At 35.1% G+C, this 26,669-nt stretch overlaps 3 protein-coding genes across 3 annotated transcripts; all 3 read left to right on the forward strand.

Annotated features, from left to right (window-relative positions):
* Window positions 1-1,156: 1,156 nt before the first annotated feature.
* On the forward strand, window positions 1,157-2,248 carry LOC145126853 (F-box protein At3g56470-like). Its single transcript, XM_079062140.1, has one exon. It carries the CDS (start codon window positions 1,157-1,159, stop codon window positions 2,246-2,248), a length of 1,092 nt encoding a protein of 363 aa, XP_078918266.1.
* Window positions 2,249-5,345: 3,097 nt separating this feature from the next.
* On the forward strand, window positions 5,346-11,100 carry LOC145126854 (uncharacterized). Its single transcript, XM_079062141.1, has 3 exons — window positions 5,346-6,370; window positions 10,851-10,932; window positions 11,056-11,100. Exons 1-3 carry the CDS (start codon window positions 5,346-5,348, stop codon window positions 11,098-11,100), a joined length of 1,152 nt encoding a protein of 383 aa, XP_078918267.1.
* A 4,701-nt stretch (window positions 11,101-15,801) lies between these two features.
* Window positions 15,802-16,893, forward strand: LOC145126855 (uncharacterized). The gene has a single exon (XM_079062142.1). It carries the CDS (start codon window positions 15,802-15,804, stop codon window positions 16,891-16,893), a length of 1,092 nt encoding a protein of 363 aa, XP_078918268.1.
* The last annotated feature ends 9,776 nt before the right edge of the window (window positions 16,894-26,669 follow it).

Below are 26,669 nucleotides of genomic sequence, written 5' to 3' on the forward strand. Positions count from 1 at the left end.
TTACTTTCTCTACGCATCTTCTTGTCTTTTACTTGCTCTACACATTTTAATTTTGAGCTCGTGTTCCTGTTTCCTGAACAGCAGCCCTGTTTTTGTATGATTCATTATTTGCATTTGTCAGATTGTATTTTCTGATTTTAGGGCGAAGAAGTATATATTTTGTGCCAATTTCTGAGTGACATTTTGTCTTAGATATCTATACGAGATGGAAATGAAAAACTAGAAGTTTATTTTCTTATACTTTTATAATTTTCTAGTTTTAGGGCTTATGTTTACTAAATTGCACCCGGCATCTGAAATCTCTAGGCTAGGCCATGATATTCATGCTACAAAATCTGATTTACTTGTTACAGATTTCAGCCTACGAATTTGATCTTTTCCCCTTGATCTGATTAATTTATCTTAGTTTGGTCTGACCTAATCAACCAGATTTGAGTTTTTTCCGAAATTGAATCACTGTGAATCTGTGATCTAATCAGCTTAATCTGGTTAATTAACACTGGTGTTTATTTACACTTTACAGTTAGTAAATGTGCAATCTACATTGCAAAGTAAGCTGTTATTATCTATAGTTCTATAGCAAGTAGTTGTTTCTGCCATTAAGGTGCCACTAAGGATTCTCATGGTTAAAACTGTAGTTTCCATAGGGTAACTTGCTGGTAACAACCATTGAGATGGAAGTTTATTTAGTTTTTCTTATCTTTTAGGGGTGGTTAGAAGTTAGCACTCATTAATTGGTTTATTCATGTGTTACACTTTCCTTATCACTATTGTTTAGGGGAATGTAAACCTATTATGATGTAGACTATTTTCCAAATCAGTTGGCTATATTTCCTAACTACAAACAGAATTTTAGGAACTAATTAGGGCAAATGTTTTGTATTAATCAATCTTACTCTGGCTATTCCACTTACCTTTATGCCTGTCAGCTCTATCATCATCATTTAACCATGTGGGAGATCTTCATTCTCTTAAGTACCATTTTGGTTAAGACCATTCCTCTCTTCTAGAAGTTCTTTGAGAAGGGTAGCGTATATTTGTATGTGTATGTGTATGTGTATGTGGATGTGGATGTTTCTCCCCTGTTTGCAACTCTTGTATGTTATGTGGTATTTGTTTTCCTTTTTCAACAGTAGGAATGACCAAGACAAGAAATATGACTGGGAACCGGAATCATGATGACAATGATGCATCATCATCATCATCATCATCATCATCATCATCTAGCAAGAAGAGGTTGAAGAGTTTTGACAAGGGTGATGTGGCATCTTGGTCAGATCTATACCATGATGTGCTTTTTTTGGTAATGATGCAATTGGGATTTGTTGATTTCTTTGCATTCAGTGGAGTCTGCAAGTCATGGAGGTCATTTGCAGTCTCTCAGAGGAATACATACATGGCCTCCATACCTCCCATGTCGATTTCGTCTGGGGCTGATAATCAAGACTCGTATTGGTATCTGAAGGATTTTAAAGAGAAAACATGTAAAACCATAATTCCCAACTCTGCTGGAAGGATCTGTTATGGATTGACTTGTGGTTACCTGATCTTGTTCAGTAGGGAAACTCGCGACTTCTTGCTTGTGAATCCTATCACAAGACGTGAACTTCGTTTCCCTTTTTACCCCTTATATGTTCGTGCTTATGAAAGAATCAGGGGTATCCTTGTCTTTTCACCTTCAGTATCGGGGTGGGTGTTTGTTGTGCTGAATAAGAAAATATCATTTTGTATGGAAGGTAAACGAGGATGGAATCATGTCTCCTCCAGTGTCCCCATCATTGGTTTACAATATTTCAAGGGGAAGATATATACCCTTCACACCGATTTCTCTGTATCTGAACTCAGACTCAATCTGAATGGGAAGCGTAAATGGATGTTTTTCAAATCCAAGAATTTTGTGAAGCGGGACTTATCACGTCCAGAGCTTGTAAGTTCTGGTGAAAACCTTTATCTGATATGTGAGTATTCAGCACAGGACAAGGTTTTAGAACTAGATATTGGTGAAATCAAATGGGTGTCTCCTGAAAAGACAATAGGAGAATATGCTTTCTTTCTTAGTAGTGGGTGGAAGAAGTCTTCTGCTGCTATTAAACCAGAGTCATGGGCTGGCCATCCAACACAATACAAGACCTATGATTACTTCCTTCATGCTAATGAAACTCAACGACATCATGACATGTTCTATTATTATGAATGGATGTGGTACTTCCCCCATGAGTGTGGGAATGTTAATATCTTAGATGAGTGATGACTTGTTAGTACTAGGTACCCTTTCATGCTTGTGTTACACTTCTAAGTAGGCCTGGGCTTAGTTGTGATACTTGTCTTTAGTTAGTTAGTAAGGGCAATATAGTCATTTTCTTGTAAAGTCTGTTTGGTCCGTTTAGACAACAAGTATAAATAGGAGCATAGTGTTAGGTGTTGTATCTTGGATCAGAATTTGTTGTGTGAGATCACTTGGGGGAGACTTGGCCTCTGAAAACAAGCTTGTTTTTGCCTTGTTAAATAAAGCATGTTTGCTAACTTTCTCTGGTATAAGATGCACCAAAACATGAACAACTTCTCAATCAAGAATTATGCTGTTTCATATTTTAACCATGAACCTGAAAGGATGACCAGTATGTATAACCTTGTATGGGTTGAATAACATGTCAAAATGAGTTTGAGTTTAACCGGGTCGGATTGGGTTGGGTTGTCCTGTTAATATTGTTGAAGTTTTATTTGACTTCCAAGTTTATTTGCATTTTTGAATACTTTTTCTACTTTAAAGTTTTATTCATTTTAAAGTTAAGGATCTAATATATCTAAAAATAAGATTTGGTAACCAAATTAGATCTAAATCAATAGTTCATGGGATTACTGTGACATTAACCCTACTTTCAAATTCTAATACGTTTGATGCTCGTTCTGGTTTGTTCCATTCCATCTCTTGTGATCTAAACTAGTGGTGGTCTATTAACAAGGATTCTTTACACCATGAATGAACCTATGATGTCTAAGGTCAAAAGTTAACAATATGCTAGTGGTGGTTGAGTTTTTGATTTATCCCATCTTGCAAACATAATCTTCTTTCATTCCTCAAGGCACTGAAAATTTGAAATGAAGGTATCTTTCACGGTTGCTATAGGGTTATTAATTAAAATATCTTTGCTCATTTTCTCCATTATAAGGGAGGAGGGAGTCGTTCCCTCCCAACCCACCGAACCCAATGAACCCACTGCCACATCAGCTTTTCTATTTGATTTTTTTTCATCTTTCCCAACCCACAACACACGGAAATCCTATCTTTCTCAACCCACTCAACCCACTCAAATAAAAAAAATACTAAACAACTAAGGTACAAATCTTAAAACACACGGTACAAGAGAAAATGAGAGAGAGAAAGTAGAGAGAGATGATGAAGTAGGTTCGTGAAGCCAATTAAACAACCGGCTAAAGAGGGAATGGTATCGGCGAAAACTCTATTGCTAATTAAGATTTTACCTTGCTTATTTTGTATTTTTTTTTTAATTGAGTGGGTTGAGTGAGTTGAGAAATATAGGATTTCCGTGTGTTGTGGGTTGCGAAAGATGAACAAAAAATCAAAGAAAAAAGCTGATGTGGCAGTGGGTTCATTGGGTTTGGTGGGTTGGGAGGGAACGACTCCCTACTCCCTAAGGTGCACCAAAACATGAACAAGTTCTCAATCAAGAAATAGGCATTTACCTTCATATTTTAACAAAAAAAACCCGAAAATATAAGAGGGGTATGTTTGATCTTGTATGAGTCGAATAACGGGTCAAAATACATTTTAGGCGACTTTTTCTTTTCATTTTTTGTAGTGTTGTCAGTTTTGTTATCAAGAGATTATATGCATGGATGTGCTTGAATATATCCATTCATTCCCAATGGGCTGAAAATAACAAACACAAGTCTCCAAATGATATGATGATCTATTATGGTATAAACTATAGGTATCTATCCACACATTGTCATATTTGCTAGATAAATGACATGGATTTTAACACCCCCCCCCTTCTTTTAACATCAATTGGGCCCAAGTTCGTTTATTCGTTAGTATGACGCATCACGTATACTCTCGTTCAGTTGTTTAAGCGGGAACATAAAATTGAAGTCCGGTTTCTGTATGTGGAAGGAAGACGATAGGCATGAAACAAAATCAATGAATCAATGGTTGATTGTTGAAGGCGATTCATTGATTAAATTGCATCAAGCCAATATTCTTTTCTCCTGTTCTCGTCTTCCCGAATCCAGATTCTCTAGCAACACTCTTTTCTCATGTTCTTGTTTCCCCGAATCCGAATTCGTATCACCACATTCCTGAATCTAGCAGGCAACAAGTCACTAAGCAGCAACCAAGTCCGATTCTGATTTTACTCTCCGACTCTCCAAGGTTCTTGTCTTCTACTTCTACGCATCTTCTCTACCTGATTTACTTGCTCTAAGATTCAAGTGATTTTAATTTTGAAATCTCTAGTTTCAGGGCTTATGTTTACTAAATTGCACCCGGCTTCTGAAATCTCTAGGCCATGATGTTCATGCTACAAAATCTGATTTACTTGTTACAGATTTCAGCCTACGAATTTGATCTTTTCCCCTTAATCTGATTATTTTGTCTTAGCTTGGTCTGACCTAATCAACCAGATTTGAGTTTTTTCCGAAATTGAATCACTGTGATCTAATCTGCTTAATTTGGTTAATCAACACTGGTGTTTATTTACACTTTACAGTTGGTAAATGTGCCATCTACTTTGCAAAATAAGCTGTTATGATCTATTATTCTATAGCAAGTAGTTGTTTCTGCCACTAAGGATTCTCATGTTGAAAACAGTAGTTTCCATAGGGTAACTTGCTGGTAACAACCATTGAGATGGAAGTTTATTTAGTTTTTCTTATCTTTTAGGGGTGGTTAGAAGTTAGCACTCACTAATTGGTTTATTCATGTGTTACACTTTCCTTATCACTATTGTTTAGGGGAATGTAAACCTATTATGATCTAGACTATTTTCCAAATCAGTTGGCTATATTTCCTAACTATAAAACAGAATTTTAGGAACTAATTAGGGCAAATGTTTTGTATTAATCAATCTTACTCTGGCTATTCCACTTACCTTTATGCCTCTCAGCTCTACCATCATCATATAACCATGTGGGAGATCTTCATTCTCTTAAGTACCATTTTGGTTAAGACCATTTCTCTCTTCTAGAAGTGCTCTGAAAATGGTTACGCATGTTTGTATGTGTATATGTGAGTATGTGTATGTTTCTCCCCTGTTTGCAACTCTTGTATGTTATGTGGTATTTGTTTTCCTTTTTCAACAGTAGGAATGACCAAGACAAGAAATATGACTGGGAACCGGAATCATGATGACAATTATGCATCATCATCATCATCATCATCATCATCATCATCATCTAGCAAGAAGAGGTTGAAGAGTTTTGACAAGGGTGATGTGGCATCTTGGTCAGATCTAAACCATGATGTGCTTTTTTTGGTAATGATGCAATTGGGATTTGTTGATTTCTTTGCATTCAGTGGAGTCTGCAAGTCATGGAGGTCATTCGCAGTCTCTCAGAGGAATACATACATGGCCTCCATACCTCCCATGTCGATTTCGTCTGGGGCTGATAATCAAGACTCGTATTGGTATCTGAAGGATTTTAAAGAGAAAACATGTAAAACCATAATTCCCAATTCTACTGGCAGGAGATGTTTTGGATTGACTTGTGGTTACCTGATCTTGTTCAGTAGGGAAACTCGCGACTTCTTGCTTGTGAATCCTATCACAAGACATGAACTTCGTTTCCCTTTTTACCCCTTATATGTTCGTGCTTATGAAAGCATCAGGACTATCCTCGTCTTTTCACCTTCAGTATCAGGGTGGGTGTTTGTTGTGCTGAATAAGAAAATATCATTTTGTATGGAAGGTAAACGAGGATGGAATCATGTCTCCTCCACTCTCCCCATCCGTGATTTCTATGCTTTCAAGGGGAAGATATATACTCTACATACCGATCTCTCTGTATGTGAACTCAGACTCAATCTGAATGGGAAACATAAATGGATGTTATTCGAATCCAAGAATTTTACGAAGCCAGACATATCACATCCAGAGCTTGTAAGTTCTGGTGAAAACCTTTATCTGATAAGTGAGGATTCAGCACAGGACAAGGTTTTGGAACTGGATATTGGTGAAATGAAATGGGTGTCTCCTGAAAAGACAATAGGAGAATATGCTTTCTTTCTTAGTAGTGGGTGGAAGAAGTCTTCTGCTGCTATTAGACCAGAGTCATGGGCTGCTGCCCATCTGACACAATACAAGACCTTTGATTACTTCCTTCATGCTAATGAAAGTCGAAAACGACACTGGTACTATTATGAACCACTGTGGTACTTCCCCCATGATTGTTTTGTTAGGATCGAGACACTTAACACACGACTCTAAACACACACACAGCTCACGAAAAACAAGAACACAAGGATGAACACGAGGGATTTAACGTGGTTCGGTCCTTCTCTGACCTACGTCCACCGGTAACTAGGAATTTACATTTCTTGGTGCTAATCTGCACTCTTTCTGTGTTACACTAGATACAAGTTTTACAAATGAAAGGAAGAAGCCTATTTATAATATTTTGAGTCGTAAGCCTTTTCTTCCATTCACATACATGTGAAATTGATAAGGCCACCATTGTTGAAATTCTGCAGCCGTAACAATTTTTCCATGTTCACATGAGAGTCCTTGTTTCCTGCCACTTCTTTTGACTAACCCAATGGCTTCACACTCAACAATCTCCCACTTGAAGCCACGAAACAATCTTCACCATTGCTTCAACTGTGTATCTGTATTTCTGTAAAAACTTTTGATCTTGACTCCTTCCTAGTTACCCTGGCCTTCTCTTCAATTTACCTGAAGGCTAGTTGAAGCTTCCGTTAGCTCCAACACATCAGTCATGGCAAAGTCTGCCACTGAACTGTTCTCTGTCTCCACCGGCTCCCACTGAAATGAACTGCCCGATCCTGGAACATCCTGAGAACAAACGACACTCTCCATGTGAAGCAGATAATCTGGAGAGACTTTTACAGATGGAATACTGGTTCTCTTAACCCACTGTGTTCTGGGTATTCTAGCTGAAACAAAGCCCATGCTCCCACTGCTATGAATGCCCTTGACTGGTTTTTCTGAACCGTTCCAAACACGTTCAACCTGAATCTGACTTGTGACTCTGGGTTTGCCATCTGCAAAGCAAACCTTCTTCTGTCTACGAGACTCTATAAACCGGATTTTGTTTTTCTTCTGAACTGGGACGGTTACTCCCTCAGACGGTAAACTGACCATATATAATGAACCCCTCTTATGTCCACGAGCTATCACAAGATTTCCTTTGACAACCTTCCACTGCCCATTCCTGAACTTAACCTCGTGTCCCTGTTCATCCAACTGCCCAACAGAAATCAACTGTTTCTTCAGACTTGGAATTACCCGGACATCCTTCAAAGTCCATGGACCGACTGGAGTCTTCAGATCTAAGTCACCTATGATCGTCACATCAAGAACCTCATCGTTCACCAGTCTTACCTTACCAAAATCCCCTTCTTTCAGATTCCGCAGTGCTTCACGGCTGTGGGTAGCGTGAAATGAAGCACCCGAATCCATAACCCAGGAATCCACATTGCTCTCCACACTACAGATCAAAACATCATCATCTGAATGGTCTACTGCAACGTTAACTTCTTTCTTGTCTTTTGGACATTGATTCCTGAAATGTCCAACCTCTTTACAGTTCTAACAAGTCACATCATTTCGAGTCCTCGACTGACTCCTTCTCCTGTTCCCGCTCCCACTACCTCTGTTATTTCTTCTACCTCTGACCGCATTCAATTGTTCACTTGATGATTCCCCGGAATTTCTTCGTCTGACGTCTTCGCCTAGAATTAAATCCCGAATTCCCTCAAAAGTGAACTCTTTCGATCCTGCGGAACTAGTAACGGCTATAACTGTTCCGGACCAACTGTCAGGTAATGATGATAACAGTAGTAAAGCTTGAAATAATAGCATCCACAATAGTAAAACTTATTTTTTAAGCTTTGTCATTACACATAAGAAATCCTAAAGAGGGTGGACATTTTGCAGCTTCTAGGAGGCTTCGAAATCATTCCAGGTAATAGATAAGAAAATGATTTGAATCTAGATTAAATCTGATTATTTAATGAAAGAATTTGCTTGCCTAACTCTCCATATACTTAGAGAATCCAAATTCTCTAAGTGATCTCTCTTCTCTATGCTAAATGCTCTAGGGTTTTAGTCTTTTGGGTATGATATATTAGATGCATTCTACTTTGGGTCTTAGAGAATCGAATCTAACCTTTAGTGCAACCAAACACAGAGACAGTCAGTTTTTATTTGTGCTCCCAGAAGATGAAATTAGAGTCCTCGAAATCCTCCATCAAAATCAGTGGAACAGAGAAGATGGGAAAATCCGATGAACGAAGTTGTGGGAAATTGGACCAGGAGAAAGTACAATTTGAACAATGGAGAAGATAGGGAAATCATTAATCCAACCATGGGGGAAAAGACATCTCTAGAAACGGATCTGAAAATGATGGAGCTGCTTCACGTCGTCGGGTGGTTCACGCAGCGATGACCTTCTGATCAGCTTCAATCGCAATATCTCCTTCACTGGAATCCAGACCACCATCGTCGCAAAGACTCAGATGAAATCGAGATTTAGGATTTGGGCTTATTTTCTAGATCTGGTTTTCATTTCAGCCAGGTTTTGATTTCGGGATTTAAGATTTGACTTTGGTTAGCTTTCTGGTTTCGGAATTTGATCTTGGTATGGTTATGATTTCGATGTTCTAGTTTGATTTCTAGGATTTCATCTTGGGGGTGACCTGATGAAATCGATAATGTTGTTTGTTGTTGAGCCATAATAGATGAATGGTGTTAATGTTGGAATCTGTGGGTGGTAGTTGTTGGTGGAGGGTGGTGGTTGTGTTGCAAGTGAGAGTAAGAGTGGTCCTATATGTCTATAAATCATGTAATTGATTTTCTTTAACTAATAAATAATAAACAAATAATAAAAAAACTAAAAAAATACATAGGGGAATAAAGTTTTGTTATGTTGAGAATGGATGAAAAACACAACAAAATTAAACCATAAGGACGGTCTGAGTGCAAAAAATAAAATAAAAAAATAAGAACCAAAAATGTAATTTTTACCAAACCACATAGACGATTTTAATAATTTATTCAAAATAATAATAATAATTTGAGATTTAATGTTGACTTCTTCCTTAATTGAGTGTCATTCCTATCCTAACCAAAGATAAAGGTACTCACGAGTCACGATTCACACAAGACACAATTGTCTCGGGACTCATCGGCATCCCCTACGATTCTACGCTCAACGTCGTGTCTTTAGCAGGTATATATTTAATGTTCCTCTATTCATGTGGAGTTGTCTTCTCTATGGGAGTGTTTGGGATTGTTTTTTAGCTTAAAAAGTCCTTTTCAACAAAATGACTTTTTGACTTATAGCTTTTTTCAAAAGTAGGTTTTAAAATGTGTTTGAATTAGCTTTCGAAGGAATAAAGGCTAAAAAGCCAAAAGTCACCAAAAGTCACAAATTGTGACTTTTAAAACCATAACTTTTTCTTCTTGACAAAAAGTCATTGTAAAAGGATTTTTATAATTGCCAAACAACTTTTCAAACTTTTAGCTTTTTGAAAAAGCCAAAATTAAGTTATCTTCGTTAAAACCTTTTACCCTAATTTGCTGTGATGTCCGTGCTACAAAATCTATTGCAAAATCTGATTTAGTTGTAATAGATTTCAGCCTACCAATTTGATGTTTTCGCCCTAATCTGATTCGTTTGCCTTAGTTTGGTCTTACGACTGACCTAATCCAACTGGTTTGAGTTTTTGCCGTTAGTTTAATTTGGTTAATTAACACTGCTTTTTACACTTTACAGTTAGTAAAGGTGCGATTTAATCTGCAAAATAAGCTGTTGTGATCTATAATTCTATAGTAACTTGCTGCTAACAACCATTGAAATGGGAGTTTATTTTATTTTTCTTATCTTTTAGGGCGGTTCACTAATTGATTTGTTCGTATATGTTTTACACTTGCCTTATCAATATTGTATAGGGACATGTAAACCTATAATTTAGACTATTTTCCAAATCAGTTGGCTATATTTCCTAACTACAAACAAAATCTTAGGAAGTAATTAGGGCAAATGTTTTGTATTAATCAATCATACACCGGCTACTCTTCTTACCTTATACCTATCAGCTCTACCATCATCAGTTACAAAAACAGAGTTTTACCATGTGGGGGATCTTCTATCTTCCATGTAGGCAAGTAACATTTTGGTTAAGAGCATTCATCTCTTCAAGAACCACTAATTTCCACCCTCGGTCATCTTGGACCTTCCTAATATTTCTAGGCACAATCAAATGTATATCTTGGATTTATAGCTTTTGGATTGACTTGTTGTTACCTGATCTTGTTCAGTAGGAAAACCCGTGACTTCTGGCTTGTGAATCCAATCACAAGGCATCAACTTCATTTCCCTGATTTCCCCTTAGATGCATGTACTCTTGAAGTCAATATCAGGGCTATCCTTGTCTTTTCGCCTTCAATGTCTAGGTGGGTGTTTGTTGTTTTACATATAAAAGTATTGTATACTAGAGTGAGTAAACCAGAAATATTGTTTTATATACCTGGTAAACGAGGATGGAATCATGTCGCCTACACTCCTCCACCTTTCTCTATCTTTGATTTACATGCTTTCAAGGGGAAGATATATACCCTACACTACCATTTTTCTGTATGTGAACTCAGGCTGGATCCAAATCAACAGCTCAAATGGATGTTACTTGAAACCAATAATTTTCCGAAGCTAGACTTATCATTTCCGGAGCTTGTAAGTTTTTGTGAAAACCTTTATGTGATGAATCGCTATTGTAGTCTAAAGAAAAAAGGCTGGGAACTAGATATTGAACAATTTTTTTTTCTACAAATCTATTTAAATTCGATTTGTAATTAGGTATATAATAGTGCTCATATATTTAATTCTGATCAAGATAGTTGATTTTAGTCTGGGGATATTCTATAAAGCGTTTCACATGACAAGACAGTCGTGGTAAAGATTAAATGTTCTCGATTTCTATCTCTCCACTTTCAAATTCTTATATGATTTCATGTTGGAGTTCTAGTTTGTTCCATCCTTCATGATGTAACCTAGTATTATCTATCAACATGGAATATTCTATTAATTTAATTACAGTTGATTCAAGAACAAGTTCAAATATACAAATATACAGTGTAAGTACTCATTATAGCATCATTATTGGCTATGGTTTCATGGCTGCCATGTGTAACCTAATGCAAAACCATCTCATTGTTGGAAAACAGGCCCTCAAGTCGTCTCTCAAATAACACACACTCACAGGTATATATATGTATGCACAAAGAAAATATGGAGATATGGAATTAATTTGGACTCAAAAGCTGCACACTCCATTCATATTCAGAAAAACAAAGGTGATATATAGCCTGTACATATCCAATGGAAATAAGCAAAAACCAACCTAAAACTAAGCTAACTATTCCTAAAGAATAGGTTCCTTTGATGAGCAAGTTCACCCACATGCACATACACTTCCAATTACCAGGTCACCCTTTATCCAAAAAACTAATTAAATCAAATAAATACTAAATATTAACCCATACCCATTCTTGACTTTGGTCAGCTCAATCTTCCAGCATCAAGATTATACCCAACAATCACCCCTTTAATCTTGATGCTCTTGACCTTGCTTAGACTTCTTGCTGTCTCATTCCTCTTGGTTCTTGCATTTTGTTTCTTGTTTGCTACTTGCTCCAAACCTGAAACTTTCTACTTGCTATGATTATCTTGCCTGTTACTTGCTATAGACTATGCAACTTTCTTGCTTGTTGTTTGCTATCGTTCATACAAAAAAAAATATGCTGCTTCTTTCTTCTGATCACCAAACGTGATCGGGCTTGCTACTTGCTTTCATTCTTTCTTCTTTCTTTCTTCTTTTTCTCTTTTTTCTTCTTTCTCTCTTTCTCTCTTTCTTCTTTCTTCTTTCTTTCTTTCTTCTTTCTTCTTTATTTTGATTGTTGCCGGTCAAACCTTCTTTCTGTTGCCGAACTGTTGCTTCTGCTGCTCTCGTTGCCCTGCAACCAAAGGCTCCTCCCTCTAAAATTTGACTCTCAAACCAACCCTCTTCAACCTGATACCAAATGCTGGAAAACATGCCCTCAAGTTATCTCTCAAATAACACACATTCACAAGTATATATGTATGCAGAAAGAATATATAGAGACATGGAAGTAATTTAGACTCAAAAGCTGCACACTCCATTCATATTCAGAAAAACAAAGGCTATATATAGTCTGTACATATCCAACGAAAAAAAACAACGTATTCAGCTCAATCTTCCAGCATCAAGGTTATACCAAACACTCATGGCATCTCATAAGAGTGAAAATGGATAAAAACAAAGGTTATTTTAAGAGCTAACACCCACCATAATATTTAGAATTGTTTTTTAGTCTTACAGGGGTATCCCCTCCAGTGGGCTTGAGGGTCGGGGGTTTCATGGCGAGACAGACTGCATTAAACGATACTACATGCAAGGTCACCAAACATGAAAAATCGTGCATGAAAAATCAACATGTGTTCATACCATTTGCATTTGATACGTTTAGTTTCTTTGCACCGGATGAGGTGGAGCTTTATAACAGAGTACAACGAATCATGCATAACAATGTTATATCCCTAGATCTATGGATGTATTCTTCAAGAGAATTGACTTTACCATACAAAAAGACTTAGCGGCACAACTTGTTGCTTGTTTGTCTTCTCATTCGTTGTACGTTGATAACTAAGTTTTATTAATCAAAAACCATATTGTTGTAAGAAAATCGTGCTTTTATAAAAGGGAAAATGACTTATCGGGGTAATCATCTTTATCGATTTGTTCACATTTAGGTAACTTCTTTATTTTTCTATACCTTTGACCATTTAACTTGTTATATATGTTCACATATTGCCATTGTCACCGGCTATAGCATGTAACAATAACAATATGTGAACAAATCAACAAGTTAAATGGTTAAATGTGTACAAAAAAAATTGTCTAAATGTGAAGAAAACAAAAAGTTAATTACTCTGATAAGTCATTTTCCCCACTTTTAATAGCGATTTTATTTTTCATATTTGTTTGTATTATTTTTTTTTTCAAACGTTATTTTTAAAATATCCATAATTTCGTAAATATTAATTAAATACTTATCAATTTTAAACTTTACCTTTTAATTAAAAAATATGTTTTTGTTTTGTGAAATATTTTATATAGCCTCTTATAATTTTTTTTCTTTTGTTTTTAAGCATATACAATATTTTTAAAGTAAATAATATCTAACAATAAAATTAAATAAATTAAATATGTAACAATAAGTATGGAGGGTCTTTTAAAAAAATAAAAATAAATATTACTTCGCAAATATAAAAAAAATCTATTTAATGTAAACGTTTTAAAATTATTCCAACTTTTTAATACTTTTTAATTAGAAGTTTAAAAACTTTTAATTTTTTTAATACAATGTTTTAAAATAGTATTTAACGAAAATATTTTAAAATGTTATAAAAAAATATTAATTTGTCATACAAAATCTGTGAAACACTCTTAAAATATTATAAAAAAAAAAGTTTCGAAATAAATGTATGAAATTTAAGAAATTATAAAAAAAATCTTAAGAAATTTGTAAAAAAAAATTGTTCATATTTAGACAAATATCTTTTTTTGTACACATTTAACTTGTTAAATGTGTACACATATTATTATTGTCACCTTAAAAAAATAGTTATCCAAACGTAAACAAAACGAAAAAATAATTACCATGGCAAGTATAAAAAATGAGTTTTATTTAGGCGTTTCATAGTACACTTGGTATGCATGCAAAATACAAACATATAATGAAAAAACAACTCGTATGCAGGTAAACTACAAAAGAGTTGGGATTTGACGATGACGAATAATTGAAGAGATCGAAGCCCAAACATATATGTTAATTAAAATTGCTAAAGGGTATGGATTTTTAATCGATTATCAACAACGATTCTTCAACAAAGAGCCTGCTCAGGGTCCGTAAAAAGTTTCACGATTGATTGCTCTGCTGACCCTGAGGGGTTGCAAAGCGTGCAACCACACAGGGGCCCCAAAAAATAGGCCCAAGTTTTACTGAAATTATGTAGTATTTACATTAATATATATCAATTTATGCAACAAATTTTAGAAATCTATGCTAGATCAACTGGCTAGGACGCATGCCATTTACTTTTTAATAACTAGTAGACCAATGATTGAATCTATCTGCGTCCACGATATGTTTTATTTTTTTGCTAATAAGTTTCACTTCTACCACTTGGTTAATCCCATTAACCACCATGTCCTTTTTTGTTCACTTTAACATAATTCCCATTAAACTTAATTATGAGTCCATTAATTTTTTTTCTTTGTTTTTTCTTTCCTTTTATTTTTTTTTTAAATCCAAGTCTCAAAAAAAACTTAATTTCTATTTCTTTTGGTCAGCAAGTCATAAATGCAGTTACATCTGTTTTCTCTAATCCAATTCTTATTTATCGACTTATTAAAGTATTTACAGATTTTTCTTAGATATTAAAAAATTATATTTAAGGGCCCATTTTTTGTATTTCATACAGACACTCAAAATTAACGGGACGGCCTGCTGCTCAGGGTTTATAATTCTGTAGGAACTCATATTAGTAATGGCCTAATGGGCTTATACAATATATTAATGGGCAAGATATATCCGAAGACTGTTTAATTATCCCCATTTTTGTGTTCATGAATTTGGCTCAACTCGGTCAAACGCTTGAACGTCGGTCCTCAGTAATTATCCATTACGAATTGCAATTATTAAGATTAGTTGTTTAGAGTTAATTATTGGTCAAGAATCTTTATTGAAGAACGGTGGTTGAAAAATCGCTTCTAGCAATACTTAGTTGCAGGTATGTGTTTTGTCATTTTTCTTCAGACTTTGTCTCTATCAAATTCCAATCCAGTTGAGATTATATATCTTTTCAACATGTTTGTGCTTACGCACATGAACCGTAAATGCCCAAGTGAAATTTACTTTTGAATATCTAAAAAAGAAACTTATTTGATTAAAAGGAGTATATTTGATATCGTTGTGTTGTAATAAGTGTAACAAAAACTATGGGGAACGATAACTTGTATAAATTTCTATTCATTATAGGACATGATTACAGAAGTCTCGCTAATGTGCACCAGTTTCACGAAGCACTGAATTGTTAAGAACCAAAATTGTTGCATTGTCACAACACACCGTCATTCATAAAGAGTTTGATATCTTAATTTGGTTATCCATTCACATCCTAATCCATTTATAAATGACACAACCCATTTATTGCAACGGGTTTGAACTTTGCTTTCACAATCTTGCAAAGTTAGTTTGTCCCATAAATAACGCTAGAAGTTGAGCTTAGTGTTTCCCTTACATAAAATTAAATTTGTAAGTCCTTTGTCTTGTAGGACATCCCTCTTTAAGGAGTCTCCTTTACATACCTCAAAATTTTATATAGTTTTCGAAAAAAAATTGTCCAATACATCGAGAAGGCTATTATCTGTTTGTATGTGCATGCTTGTGCCCAATTTACAACTCTTGTATCTTATGTGGTTTTTACTTTCCTTTTGCAAATTTAGGAAGGGCCAGGACAATGAGTGTTACAAGAAATGATGATGATGATGCATCATCATCGTCATCATCTAGCAGAAAGAAGTTGAAGACCTTTTGCAACGATGGTGTGGCATCTTGGTTAGATGTTAACCATGATATGCTTTTTTTAATTATGATGAAACTGGGAGTAGTTGATTTTTTTTCGTTCAGTGGAGTTTGCAAGTCATGGAGGTCATTTGCAGTTTCTAACAGGAACACGTTTATGGCGTCCAAACCACCCATGAAGATAAGCATCGGGCCCCTCCTTAATAAGGAAGACTCCTATTATTTCCTTGAGGACTTCAAAGAAAGAAGATTTAAAACCATTATTCCCCATTCTTTTGGCAGGACCTATTTTGGATCAACTTGTGGTTACCTTATCTTATTCGATAGGGAAACCCGCGACTTCTGGCTTGTGAATCCTATCACAAGAGATGAACTTCATTTCCCCGATTACCCCTTAAGTGTATGTGCTCATGAAAAAGGAATGACGGCTATCAGGTGTATCCTTGTCTTTTCACCTTCAATATCTGGGCGGGTGTTTGTTGTCTTATGTACACAAATGGTATATTTTTCTATTGTGGATAAACAAGGATGGAATCATATCTCCTCCGCTAGCCCCACTCCCTATATCCTTGATTTACATGTTATAAAGGGGAAGATATATAGCATACACAAGGATTTTTCTTTATGTGAACTCAGACTCGATCAGGATCAAAATCTCAAATGGACTTTACTCGAAACCAAAAATTATCCAAAGAAAAACTGGTTTGGACCAGAGTTTGTAAGTTCAGGAGAAAAGCTTTATATCATATATCGGTCTAGATCATCACCAGAAAAGCTTTTGGAATTAAATTTTGGTGAAATGAAATGGGTCTCGGCTGAAAACATAACAGGAGAATATGCTTTCTTTCTTAGCAGGTTCAGTTCTTGTGTTGCTATTAAACCGGAGTCATGGCCTGAAACTCAGACACCATACAGGGGCTGTGGTTACTTTCTTGATGACAATAAAAGTCAACAGTGCATGTTCTTTTATGAATGGATGTGGTACTTCCCCCATGATTGTTTCAGTGTTAATGTCTTAGATGAGTGATCGCTTCTTATCTGTGCAACATTTTCAAAACCTTAAGAACCACTAGTGTACGTGAATCTTGCAATTTATTATTTAAATATTTTTGTTTGCTCTTTTGTGGTTTTTGTTTTGCTGGTTAACCTTTCGGAAATTTCGAACTGGGCTTCTCTTATATTACTAATTCTCCACTGCAATGATTGTTTGTTGGCCCCTGACGAAGAGAAAATGCAACATATAATAGATGATTGAAATTTCTTTTTTATTTCAATTACGTCTGTTTAATTTTATATATCAAATTGGGAAATTCTTCAATCCTCGAAATTTGCTTCCTTAATCCTTTTATATTTTTCCAATTCATAAACACCACTTTTTACGTACATTTGATTCTTTTTTGAATAATGTTTATCTGCTCCGTAATTGTAAGGTAAAGTCTCAAAATTAACAAGCTTCAATGTCCTTTTGTTCAAAACTTGCGGATCTGTCGACGCAAGATTGTAAGACATTGGGGTGTTATTTTACTTGAATTAAAGTTTGGTTTTTGCTAGATTCTGATTCCTGAACCATATGAGTAATGCTCTGTTCATTTGAAAATAACTTGGATTAGGTACAAAATAGATAATGGATTCCTTTGTAGATTTAAGACATACAGCATTGGTCAGCAAAGCTTATGTAATTTCTCACACAATCATTCCTTGACTGATCACATGCTTGTAGTTTTAGCTTAAGCTGCTCCTTTAATTTCTACCTACTTGACTCAACATGGATGGGTTAATAATTATCAATCCATGTTTAGGTAATATGTTAAAATCACCACAACTACCTATTGTTGTTACAAACAATTGAGTAACTTTTTAAACCATCATTTTGGTTTTTTGTCTAAAAAGAAAGAACACAATTCCTACAAAACTGGACGAAAAGGAAAGGATAGTATCAAGAGCTAAGGAAAGTAGCAACGCTAAAATTAACCATGTGTATTAAGGATTGTCAATTTCAACCATTCATAAAAAAACTCATTCAATCAATAATTAAATATCCTGAAAGGCCTAGGACGAACAAGGGAAAAATGGCCCTTATCGTTATTATAAGTTTTGGTTTTTAAATAAAAATATATAATAAAAAAGTTGGGCCATGTGCAGCTGTCCATTTTGTTCTTCCTCAACGCCCTCATGTCAGTCAATTTATAATTTAAAAATATTATATCAAACGAATAAAATGAAAAAAAAAATCTAAAAAATGGATAAAATTCCCTAAAATGGATTCGAATCCTTATGTTCTTCTATATATATATATATATATATATATATATATATATATATATATATATATAGAGAGAGAGAGAGAGAGAGAGAGAGAGAGAGAGAGAGAGCTAGGTTCAAATGTTTTCAGCAACTATTTTGTGCATGAATGCACCAATAGAAATTTAGAAAAAAATAAATCATTAATAATAAATATAAGGGTATAATAGTAATCTATACTATAATTAATTATGGTAAATTGATAAAATTAAATAATATCCCCTTTTAAATTAGGATATCAGTTTTAAAACCTCACCCCCACCAGATTAGGGTTTTACGCTCCCTCTTCATCTCATACAGTACCCACACACACATAGAGACCCGGTAGAACTAGTCTTCTTCTTCAATAGAGACCCGGTAGAACTACTCCGCACGCATAACAGGGGATGATCCACTTTCCGTCTTAGGCCTCCACACACAGAAAGTTCCAGAAGGTAGAGCTTCCAATTCGTCGGCTTCTGATGATGAACACGAAGAAGATTCTTCTGGTTCATCAATGAACAGCTTCCGTAATGAACTGGTGATAGAATCAGAAGCATGAATCTCATTATCCTTTGATTTAACTTCATCCTTGATGAGAAGATCGCGATTGAAAAGAGGAAAAACAGTCCAGCCTCGCGAATCGATCTCTTTTGCTGAAACTCCTTCTTCACTTAAATCCTACGAGAATCTAAAATCATCTTCATCGGAATCCCCAAATTCGTGAAATCGACGGGCCTGTTCTTCACGTATGACTTTGGCGATAGCCATGGATGTGTTCTTCGATCTATGAGAGATTCTGGAATCGGCTTCCAGGTATGCACTCTATTATCTTTTTATTGTAAATTTAGTCACATTCATGTATTTATTAATTACATATGTTGTATGTTTCATCAAATGGAGTATAAAGATTTGTGCATCTGATTTTGCCCGCCAAATGTTTGTTAAAATGCTTGAATCAAATATTTCAGCCAATTTTTTTTGTAATATTTGAACTATCATATCTCTCTCATACTAGCTTGGAATGATATGAAATTTGTTTCTGCATATTCTCCTTTGTGTTAGCTACAAGTTAGGTTCAGAAGTCATTTAAATTTGATTAATATTGGTTGAGTTATAGTCCTTCGAACATGCGATGTTACAGCTGTATTTTTAGAACTCTTTGTTCAGAAACATTTGTGATCTTTGAACTGTCATATTTACCACATTCTAGCTTGTAATAAGCTGACCTTTTTCCAAAGTATTGTCCTCTGTGTTAGCTACAATGTAGTCATTGTAATTAGATTAAGTCGATAATTTGGATCAGGTGACTCGGGGAATACTTGATCAAGTGACTCGAGTACACTCTGTTAGAATAAATTAAAAGTCTTTAATGTCTAACACATTCTGTTAGAATTATAGTTCTATTCTGTTAGAATATACTGAAAGTTATACTATTTTAAAGTTGATTATGTTTTTTTTTTTTTTTTGGATTTAGGTTTTGAAGGGGCTGCCATTGATGTGGAAAATGAAGAAAACATGGAGAACGAGAGTATTCTAGCATAATGTTGTTATTTTTTAAGAATGTTATTCATTTTTGTTGATATTCTTTTAGAATATTTATAACTATATTAAAATGTATAAGACTTTTAGTCTGTAAGAATATGTATGAATTTGTATTTAAGTTCGGATGTATAAGAATATATTAGAATGTTTGTTATTTTTCAACATCTGATTCAAGAATTTTGTTTTTCTTCAATAATATTCTATTAGAATAAAATTCTGAAAGAGTATCATTCTAACAAAAAATATTCTGATAGAATAAAATCGGTAAAAATTGAAATTGAATTAATTAAAAAATTCAGATTTTTTTAAATTAGGAGAATTAATCATCCCTAAAAATCCGAAAATTTCCTTTTATAAATGTATTAATTGTCCAAAATACCCTTTTGCTAAAAATTGTGTGATTATATGATACATGTTACCCCATTGTAATATCATACACTCTCAAATCATGTCCATTGATTAATTTCATCCGTTGGTCCAGATCTGTGCATTCTGGCACACAATACTTAGTAAAAACAAAATAACCTAAGCCTATATATATATATATATATATATATATATATATATATATATATATATATATATATATAAGTTTAGGATCAAATGTTAATCACAAGTATTGTGTGAATGTATGAGCAAATTATGGTCATTATATTAAAAAAATTAAAAGGTTGTGATCTTAGGGTCCATGTTCCTAACATGGACTAAGATGTGCTATATAATTACTTTAATTAATGATAAGGGCATATATGCCATTTTATTTAGAGATATAACCTAAAATTACCTATATTTTAGGAAACTAAGTAGAATTAGTTAACAAAAATAAAATAAAATCCCATATTATATTCAACACATTTAAACTATAACCCCCCGACTCTCAGGTATAAGTTTAAAAGCATTATGTACATGTTTATAGACCTACTCGACGAGTTGGTTGCCCCAACTCGTCGTGTAGAGGCGGGTTAGCCGGCGTGTATTATTGGACCTATTCGACGAGTCGGAGGACCCGGACTCGACGAGTAGGAGCTGGAAGATGAAACCCTAATTTTGTAGGGTTTGCACCCTATTTAAAGGACCATAAGTCCTTACCTCCGGTCCCTTATCACCTCTTGACGGCCAGAAGAAACCCTAATCGTTGTTAACCTTGTACTTGAGTGTTTGTGAGGCTTAAAGGGTGATTTTGATGCATTTTGTGAAGAAGGTGTGAAATATAAGAAGCTTGGAGCAAAGAGGAGCTTGTGGATCTGACTCTACTTCATCTTGGCATCATTTTAAAGGTAACAAGTCGTTACCTTGGTTTATCTTTAGTTAGATCTCTTCATGCTTAGGTTTAGGGCCATCTTTAGTGTATTTGGGAGTCATTGCGGGTATTGGGCATGATCTGAAGTTGTAACTTCAGATCTGGACTCCTCTTGGTCCCTATAGCCATAAAGTTATCTGATTTAGCAAGCTTGGGCTTTTGTCCTTGGGTTAATCCCCCTCACTTGGTTTTGACATTTAGGACCATGCATGTACGTAAAGTTTGCAACTTTACGTGGAAACCATGCCTTAGGAGGTTAGATTTGCATTTTGGGGCTTTGGGGTGGCTTAAAAACATTTATGAAAGAAAAAGACTGAAGGGAATCGACAAGTTCATGAGTCAACTCGACGAGTCGAAAGAGGGTTTCCCCGTTTTGGTTTCTGCATGGACTCGGTGAGTCAGTGAGACGACTCGACGGGTCAGTTTGGGTTTTCCCGACATGGGACATGCATGGACTCGACGAGTTGTCAGGAAACTCGACGATTCAACTAGGGTTTTCAAGATTTCTCGAGTTTTGGAAGGACTCGATGAGTTAGTAAGTTGCACTCGACGAGTTGGGTCAACATGGACTGTTGACCTTGACCGTTGACTTTGACTTTGACCAAGGGTTGACCAGTTTGACTTGTGGCGGTATTTTAGTAAATTGGAAATTTATGGAGGTGGTCTTATGGTGAAAATAGGTGGTGGAGTTCGTGGTTGTGATTCGAGAGTTTGAGCTTATCACTTCAGTTCGACATTTGTGAGCTGAGTTTTCCTCACTATACTCAAGGGTCTAAGGCACCAAGGCCGACCCTTTTTGGATTGTTATCCTAATATGATATATGCTCGAGTATTGTATGATCTGTTAGATCAGTATCCTGGTAGATAGGATATTATATGTTGTTATGATCCGTTAGATCAGTATCCTGGTAGATAGGATGTATATGCTGTTAAAATCCGTTAGATCAGTATCCTGGTAGATAGGATGCTATATGCTTTTATGATATGCTAGATCGGTTTGTCTGTCTATAGACTGTTATGTGATTATCTGGTGTATGTTCGCATGTTTAATTGGTGGTTGAGGCTTATCTGCTTTGTGCGAGAGCCAACAGACCTAGGCATTCCAACCCGATGGTTGTGGGCTGTAAGTATTCCATCCCGAGGATGATTGGACTCGTAGTATGTAGGCATTCCAATCTGATGGTTGTGGGCCTGGGGTATTCCATCCCGAGGATGATTGGACCCATAGTATATTGGCATTCCAACCCGATGGTTGATTGGACCCATAGTATGTTGTTTGTGATTATATGTATATTGTTGTGTGTATGGGTATTTTGGGGGAACTCACTAAGCTTAGGGCTTATAGTTTCATTTGTGGTTTCAGGTACATTAGATGATCGCGGGAAGGCGAAGGTGTGATCGTACAGCTCCTCACTTTTTATGATTTTGATTTCTGGGATACTCTGACATGGAACTGTTTTGAAAACACTTTGTAATAATTAATGGTTTTAATTGTTTGAAAAAGTTTTAAATTGGCTCAAATTTTATGAATGTTACAAGTTGGTATCAGAGCCTTGGTTTGAGTGAATTGGAAGAACATTAGTGTGAATCAAGTCTCAAATCAAGGAAAAAGTTTTCAAAATGATTTTCAAATGGTTTTCAAAATACTAAAGGAGGATGTAGAGTGTACGATCAACCGGAGCCAGTAAGTAGACCCCAAAATACCATACAATTATTTGATTATGTGATATGTTAGAACATCATGCTAACACTAGGCTAGGGATATTCAGGAATTGCATGATAGAATTGCTTGATTGTATGATGCCTGATAGCCTAGGGTTTTTCCTTATATGAAATTGACATCATTACTATAGTTGCTCAGTGTATGCATTATATGTTGTACATAATTAGGATCTCATAGCCTGAGAATATTTGGTTTAGCTTTATTTCCTGTTCCTTGTCTGGTTGTGGGCTTAGAGTAGGACCGAGTATTTGAATGTCTATAGGGTCCAACGTTATGTATGGCTAGCACGCACTAGTGCTGCAGGGTTGGTGGAAGTTTCATGGATGGGTGAGTTATGTGGGGTCAGTAGGCCAGTTATGAGATAGTTAGCCTTCCTCTAGGAGTGAGGATTGAGCGACCACCATGCATATATATATATATATATATATATATATATATATATATATATATATATTGTTAGGGCGTTGTGATGATACTTGAGGAAAATATGGGTAGGTGTGGAAGGTAGTATGGGCCCGTACTACTTGATTTCTATAATCTCTACATGGTTAGAAGAAGCAACAACTAAAGTTTGTTTAACAGAATGCCAAGAAATTGTGGTACCTCCACAAGTGAATAACTAAATTGTTTGGGATCGAGCTTTGTGTGGATCAGACAAATATCCAACATTTGCATAACCAATTAACTCCGTATTTGATGAATATGAATAATATAAGCCCATATCCATTGTACCTCGAAGATATCGAAGAATGTGTTTGACTCCATTCCAGTGTCTTCTTGTTGGGAAAGAACTATATCTTGCTAATAAGTTTACAACAAAAGATATACCAGGTCTCGTATTATTAGGAAGATACATTAGTGCACCAATAGCACTAAGATATGGTGCTTCAGTACCAAGAAGTTTTTCGTGTTTTTCACAAGGCCGAAATTGGTCCTTTTTGGAATCTAAATGCCTTACTACCATCGGGTTACTCAACGGATGTGAGTTATCCATATAAAACCTTTTAAGCACCTTTTCTAGATAACTGGATTGATGTACAAAAACTCCATTTTTGGTGTGCTCAATTTGAAGACCCAAACAAAATTTCGTTTTACCAAGATCTTTCATTTCAAAATTTTCTTTCAAACAAGAAGTGGCATTTTCCAATTCTCCAGGAGTTCCAATTATGTTCAAATCATCTACGTAAACAACATTTATCACAAATTCTGATTCAGATCTTTTTATGAATACACATGGGCTTAATGGATCATTTTTATAGCCCTCTTTCAACAGAAATGTACTTAAACAATGGAACCACATACGACCAGATTGTTTCAATCCATACAAAGATTTATTTAATTTTACCGAATATACTTCACGAGAATTAGGAGTTTGTGCTTCTGGAAACTTAAAGCCTTCTGGGATTTTCATATAAATTTCATTCTCAAGTGAACCATATAAATAGGCGGTAACTACATCCATCAGACGCATCTCCAGTTTTTCATGTGTTGCCAGACTTATTAGATAACGGAATGTAATTGCATCAACCACAGGAGAGTATGTTTCTTCATAATCAATTTTAGGCCTTTGGGTATAACCTTGTGCAACAAGTCTTGCTTTATATCTCACAACTTCATTTATCTCGTTTCTTTTGCGCACAAATACCCATTTGTTGATTGCATCTTTCCATTTTGGCCAATCTTTTCTATTTCTACATTCCTCTATAGATTTAGGTTCAAGGTCCTCATTTTCTTCCATAATCTCGTGCGCAACATGATATGAAAAATTATCGTCGACATCTATCTTATTTCGGTTCCATCTTATTCCTATCATGACATAATTTATTAAGATCTCTTCATTTTCATAATTTTCAGGTACCCCAGTTTCTTTTGTTATGTCATTGGGCTCTTCTAGAGCTTCATTTATCTTTTCAAGAGATTCTGTTTTCTCTTTTGGACCATCAATTATATTTGCTCCCTTTCATTTTCGAGGATTTTTATCTTTGGAACCGGTTGATCTTCCATACTTCAGGCGTGCCTTAGATTCATTTGTAGTTGTATTTTTTTTCCTTCTGGGATATCAATTCTAACTGGAGCATTTACAGCTGGTACATAAGACTTTGTTACTCTCTTAGGGTCAGTAAATGTATCTGGCAATTGATTTGCTACATTTTATAAATGAATTGTCTTTTTCACTTCAAGTTCACATTGACTTGAACGAGGATCTAAAACTGAAAGTGATTATTCATTCCAAGAGATTTTATTCTCCAGCTTCTTTATTTCTCCCCCTAATGTTGGAAAAACTGATTCATCAAAATGACAATCGTCAAATCTAGCTGTAAATAAATCTCCAGTTGATGGTTCTAAATATTTTACTATAGATGGAGATTCATATCCAACATAAATTCTCATTCTTCTTTGATGACCCATTTTTGTGCGGTAAGGTGGAGAAATGGGTACATAAATTGCACATCCAAACATCCTTAGATGGGAAATATTTGGTTCCTAACCGCAAACTAGTTGAATAGCGGAGAACTTATGATAACTAGTTAGCCTGATGCGTATAAGTGATGTTGCATGTAAAATTGCATGTCCCCATGTTGATGTAGGAAGTTTAGAATGCATTAGTAATGGTCTTGCAATTAGATGAAGGCGTTTGATTAACGACTCAGCTAAACCATTTTGTGTATGAACATATGCAACAAGATGTTCAATAGTTATCCCAATCAACATGCAATAGTCATTAAAAGCTTGTGATGTAAATTCTCCAGCATTGTCAGGTCGAATTTTCTTAATTGGGTAATCGGGAAAATGTGCTCTTAGGCAGATTATTTGTGCAAGTAATCTTGCGAAAACGAGATTACAGCTAGATAACAAGCACACGTGTGACCATCTAATTGACGCGTCAATTAAAACCATAAAATATCTAAATGGTCCACACGGTGGATGAATTGGTCCACATATATCCCCTTGAATTCTTTCTAAGAAACTATAATTTTCATACCCAACTTTATTCAATGATGTATGGGAAATTAATTTTCCTTGAGAACATGTAACACAAGACAATTCATTAGCTTGAAAAATCTTCTGGTTTTTCATGTAATGACCACTTTTAGTTTCAATTATTTTGCGCAACATAATTGATCCGGGATGGACCAACCGGTCATGCCAAACTTTGAAGGTGTTATCATACTTTTTATTTTCAATAGCATGAGATTTAATCATTCTAATATTTGTATAATACAATCCAAATGACAATACGGGTAATTTTTCCAAAAGACTTTTTTTGTAATATTGAGATACTCTTATCACCATCATTAGTTGTTTCAACATGATATCTGTTGGACCGAATATCCTTAAAACTTAAAAGTTTTCTTGGTGATTTTGATGAAAATAATGCATCACCAATTGTAATTATTGTCCCTTGTGGTAATATCATATTTGCTCTTCCGGAGCCTTCAATCATTTTTGCACTACCTGTTATTGTATTAACATTTGCTTCTCCAATTGATAAGTAAGCAAAATATTTTTCATTATTAAAAATTATATATGTTGTTGCACTGTCTACAAGACATATATATTCCTCATTTCTTTTGCGAATCTGCATATTTATTTTCAAATAATAATAATAATAATAATAATAATAATAATAAGAAATATTGAACTTGTAGAAATAAAATCATATTTTATTATTTTGAGAAGAACCACCGAGATCTTTTCTCATGAAACGACTATGACATAAAAATAATAAAACACATTAAACAAGACTACATATTATTCTTGACCATGACAACGACTCTAAACAAACATAATGCAAAAATCAAATGATACTAGAAAACCAACAATTTCATGATATGGAATATTCATCTCCTTTTATGGGAAAAATTGCATACTTCCATCACCATCCATAACACCGCTTGTCCCTTCCGTGTAGGCAAGATAATCGGCAACATCCAAATGTCCAATTTCTAGTTGA

The sequence above is a fragment of the Lactuca virosa genome, chromosome 7 (genome assembly GCF_052849685.1).
Source record: "Lactuca virosa cultivar CGN04683 chromosome 7, Lactuca_virosa_CGN04683_v6, whole genome shotgun sequence".
In the NCBI taxonomy this organism is placed as follows: domain Eukaryota; kingdom Viridiplantae; phylum Streptophyta; class Magnoliopsida; order Asterales; family Asteraceae; genus Lactuca; species Lactuca virosa.

Coding starts and splice junctions, on each gene's coding strand:
- LOC145126853 (XM_079062140.1), top strand. CDS start 1,157: ATGACTGGGAACCGGAATCATGATGACAATGATGCATCATCATCATCA.
- LOC145126855 (XM_079062142.1), top strand. CDS start 15,802: ATGAGTGTTACAAGAAATGATGATGATGATGCATCATCATCGTCATCA.
- LOC145126854 (XM_079062141.1), top strand. CDS start 5,346: ATGACTGGGAACCGGAATCATGATGACAATTATGCATCATCATCATCA. Junction 6,371..10,850: donor GAAAGTCGAAAACGACACTG/GTACTATTATGA, acceptor ATGTGAACTCAG/GCTGGATCCAAATCAACAGC. Junction 10,933..11,055: donor ACTTATCATTTCCGGAGCTT/GTAAGTTTTTGT, acceptor ATTTGTAATTAG/GTATATAATAGTGCTCATAT.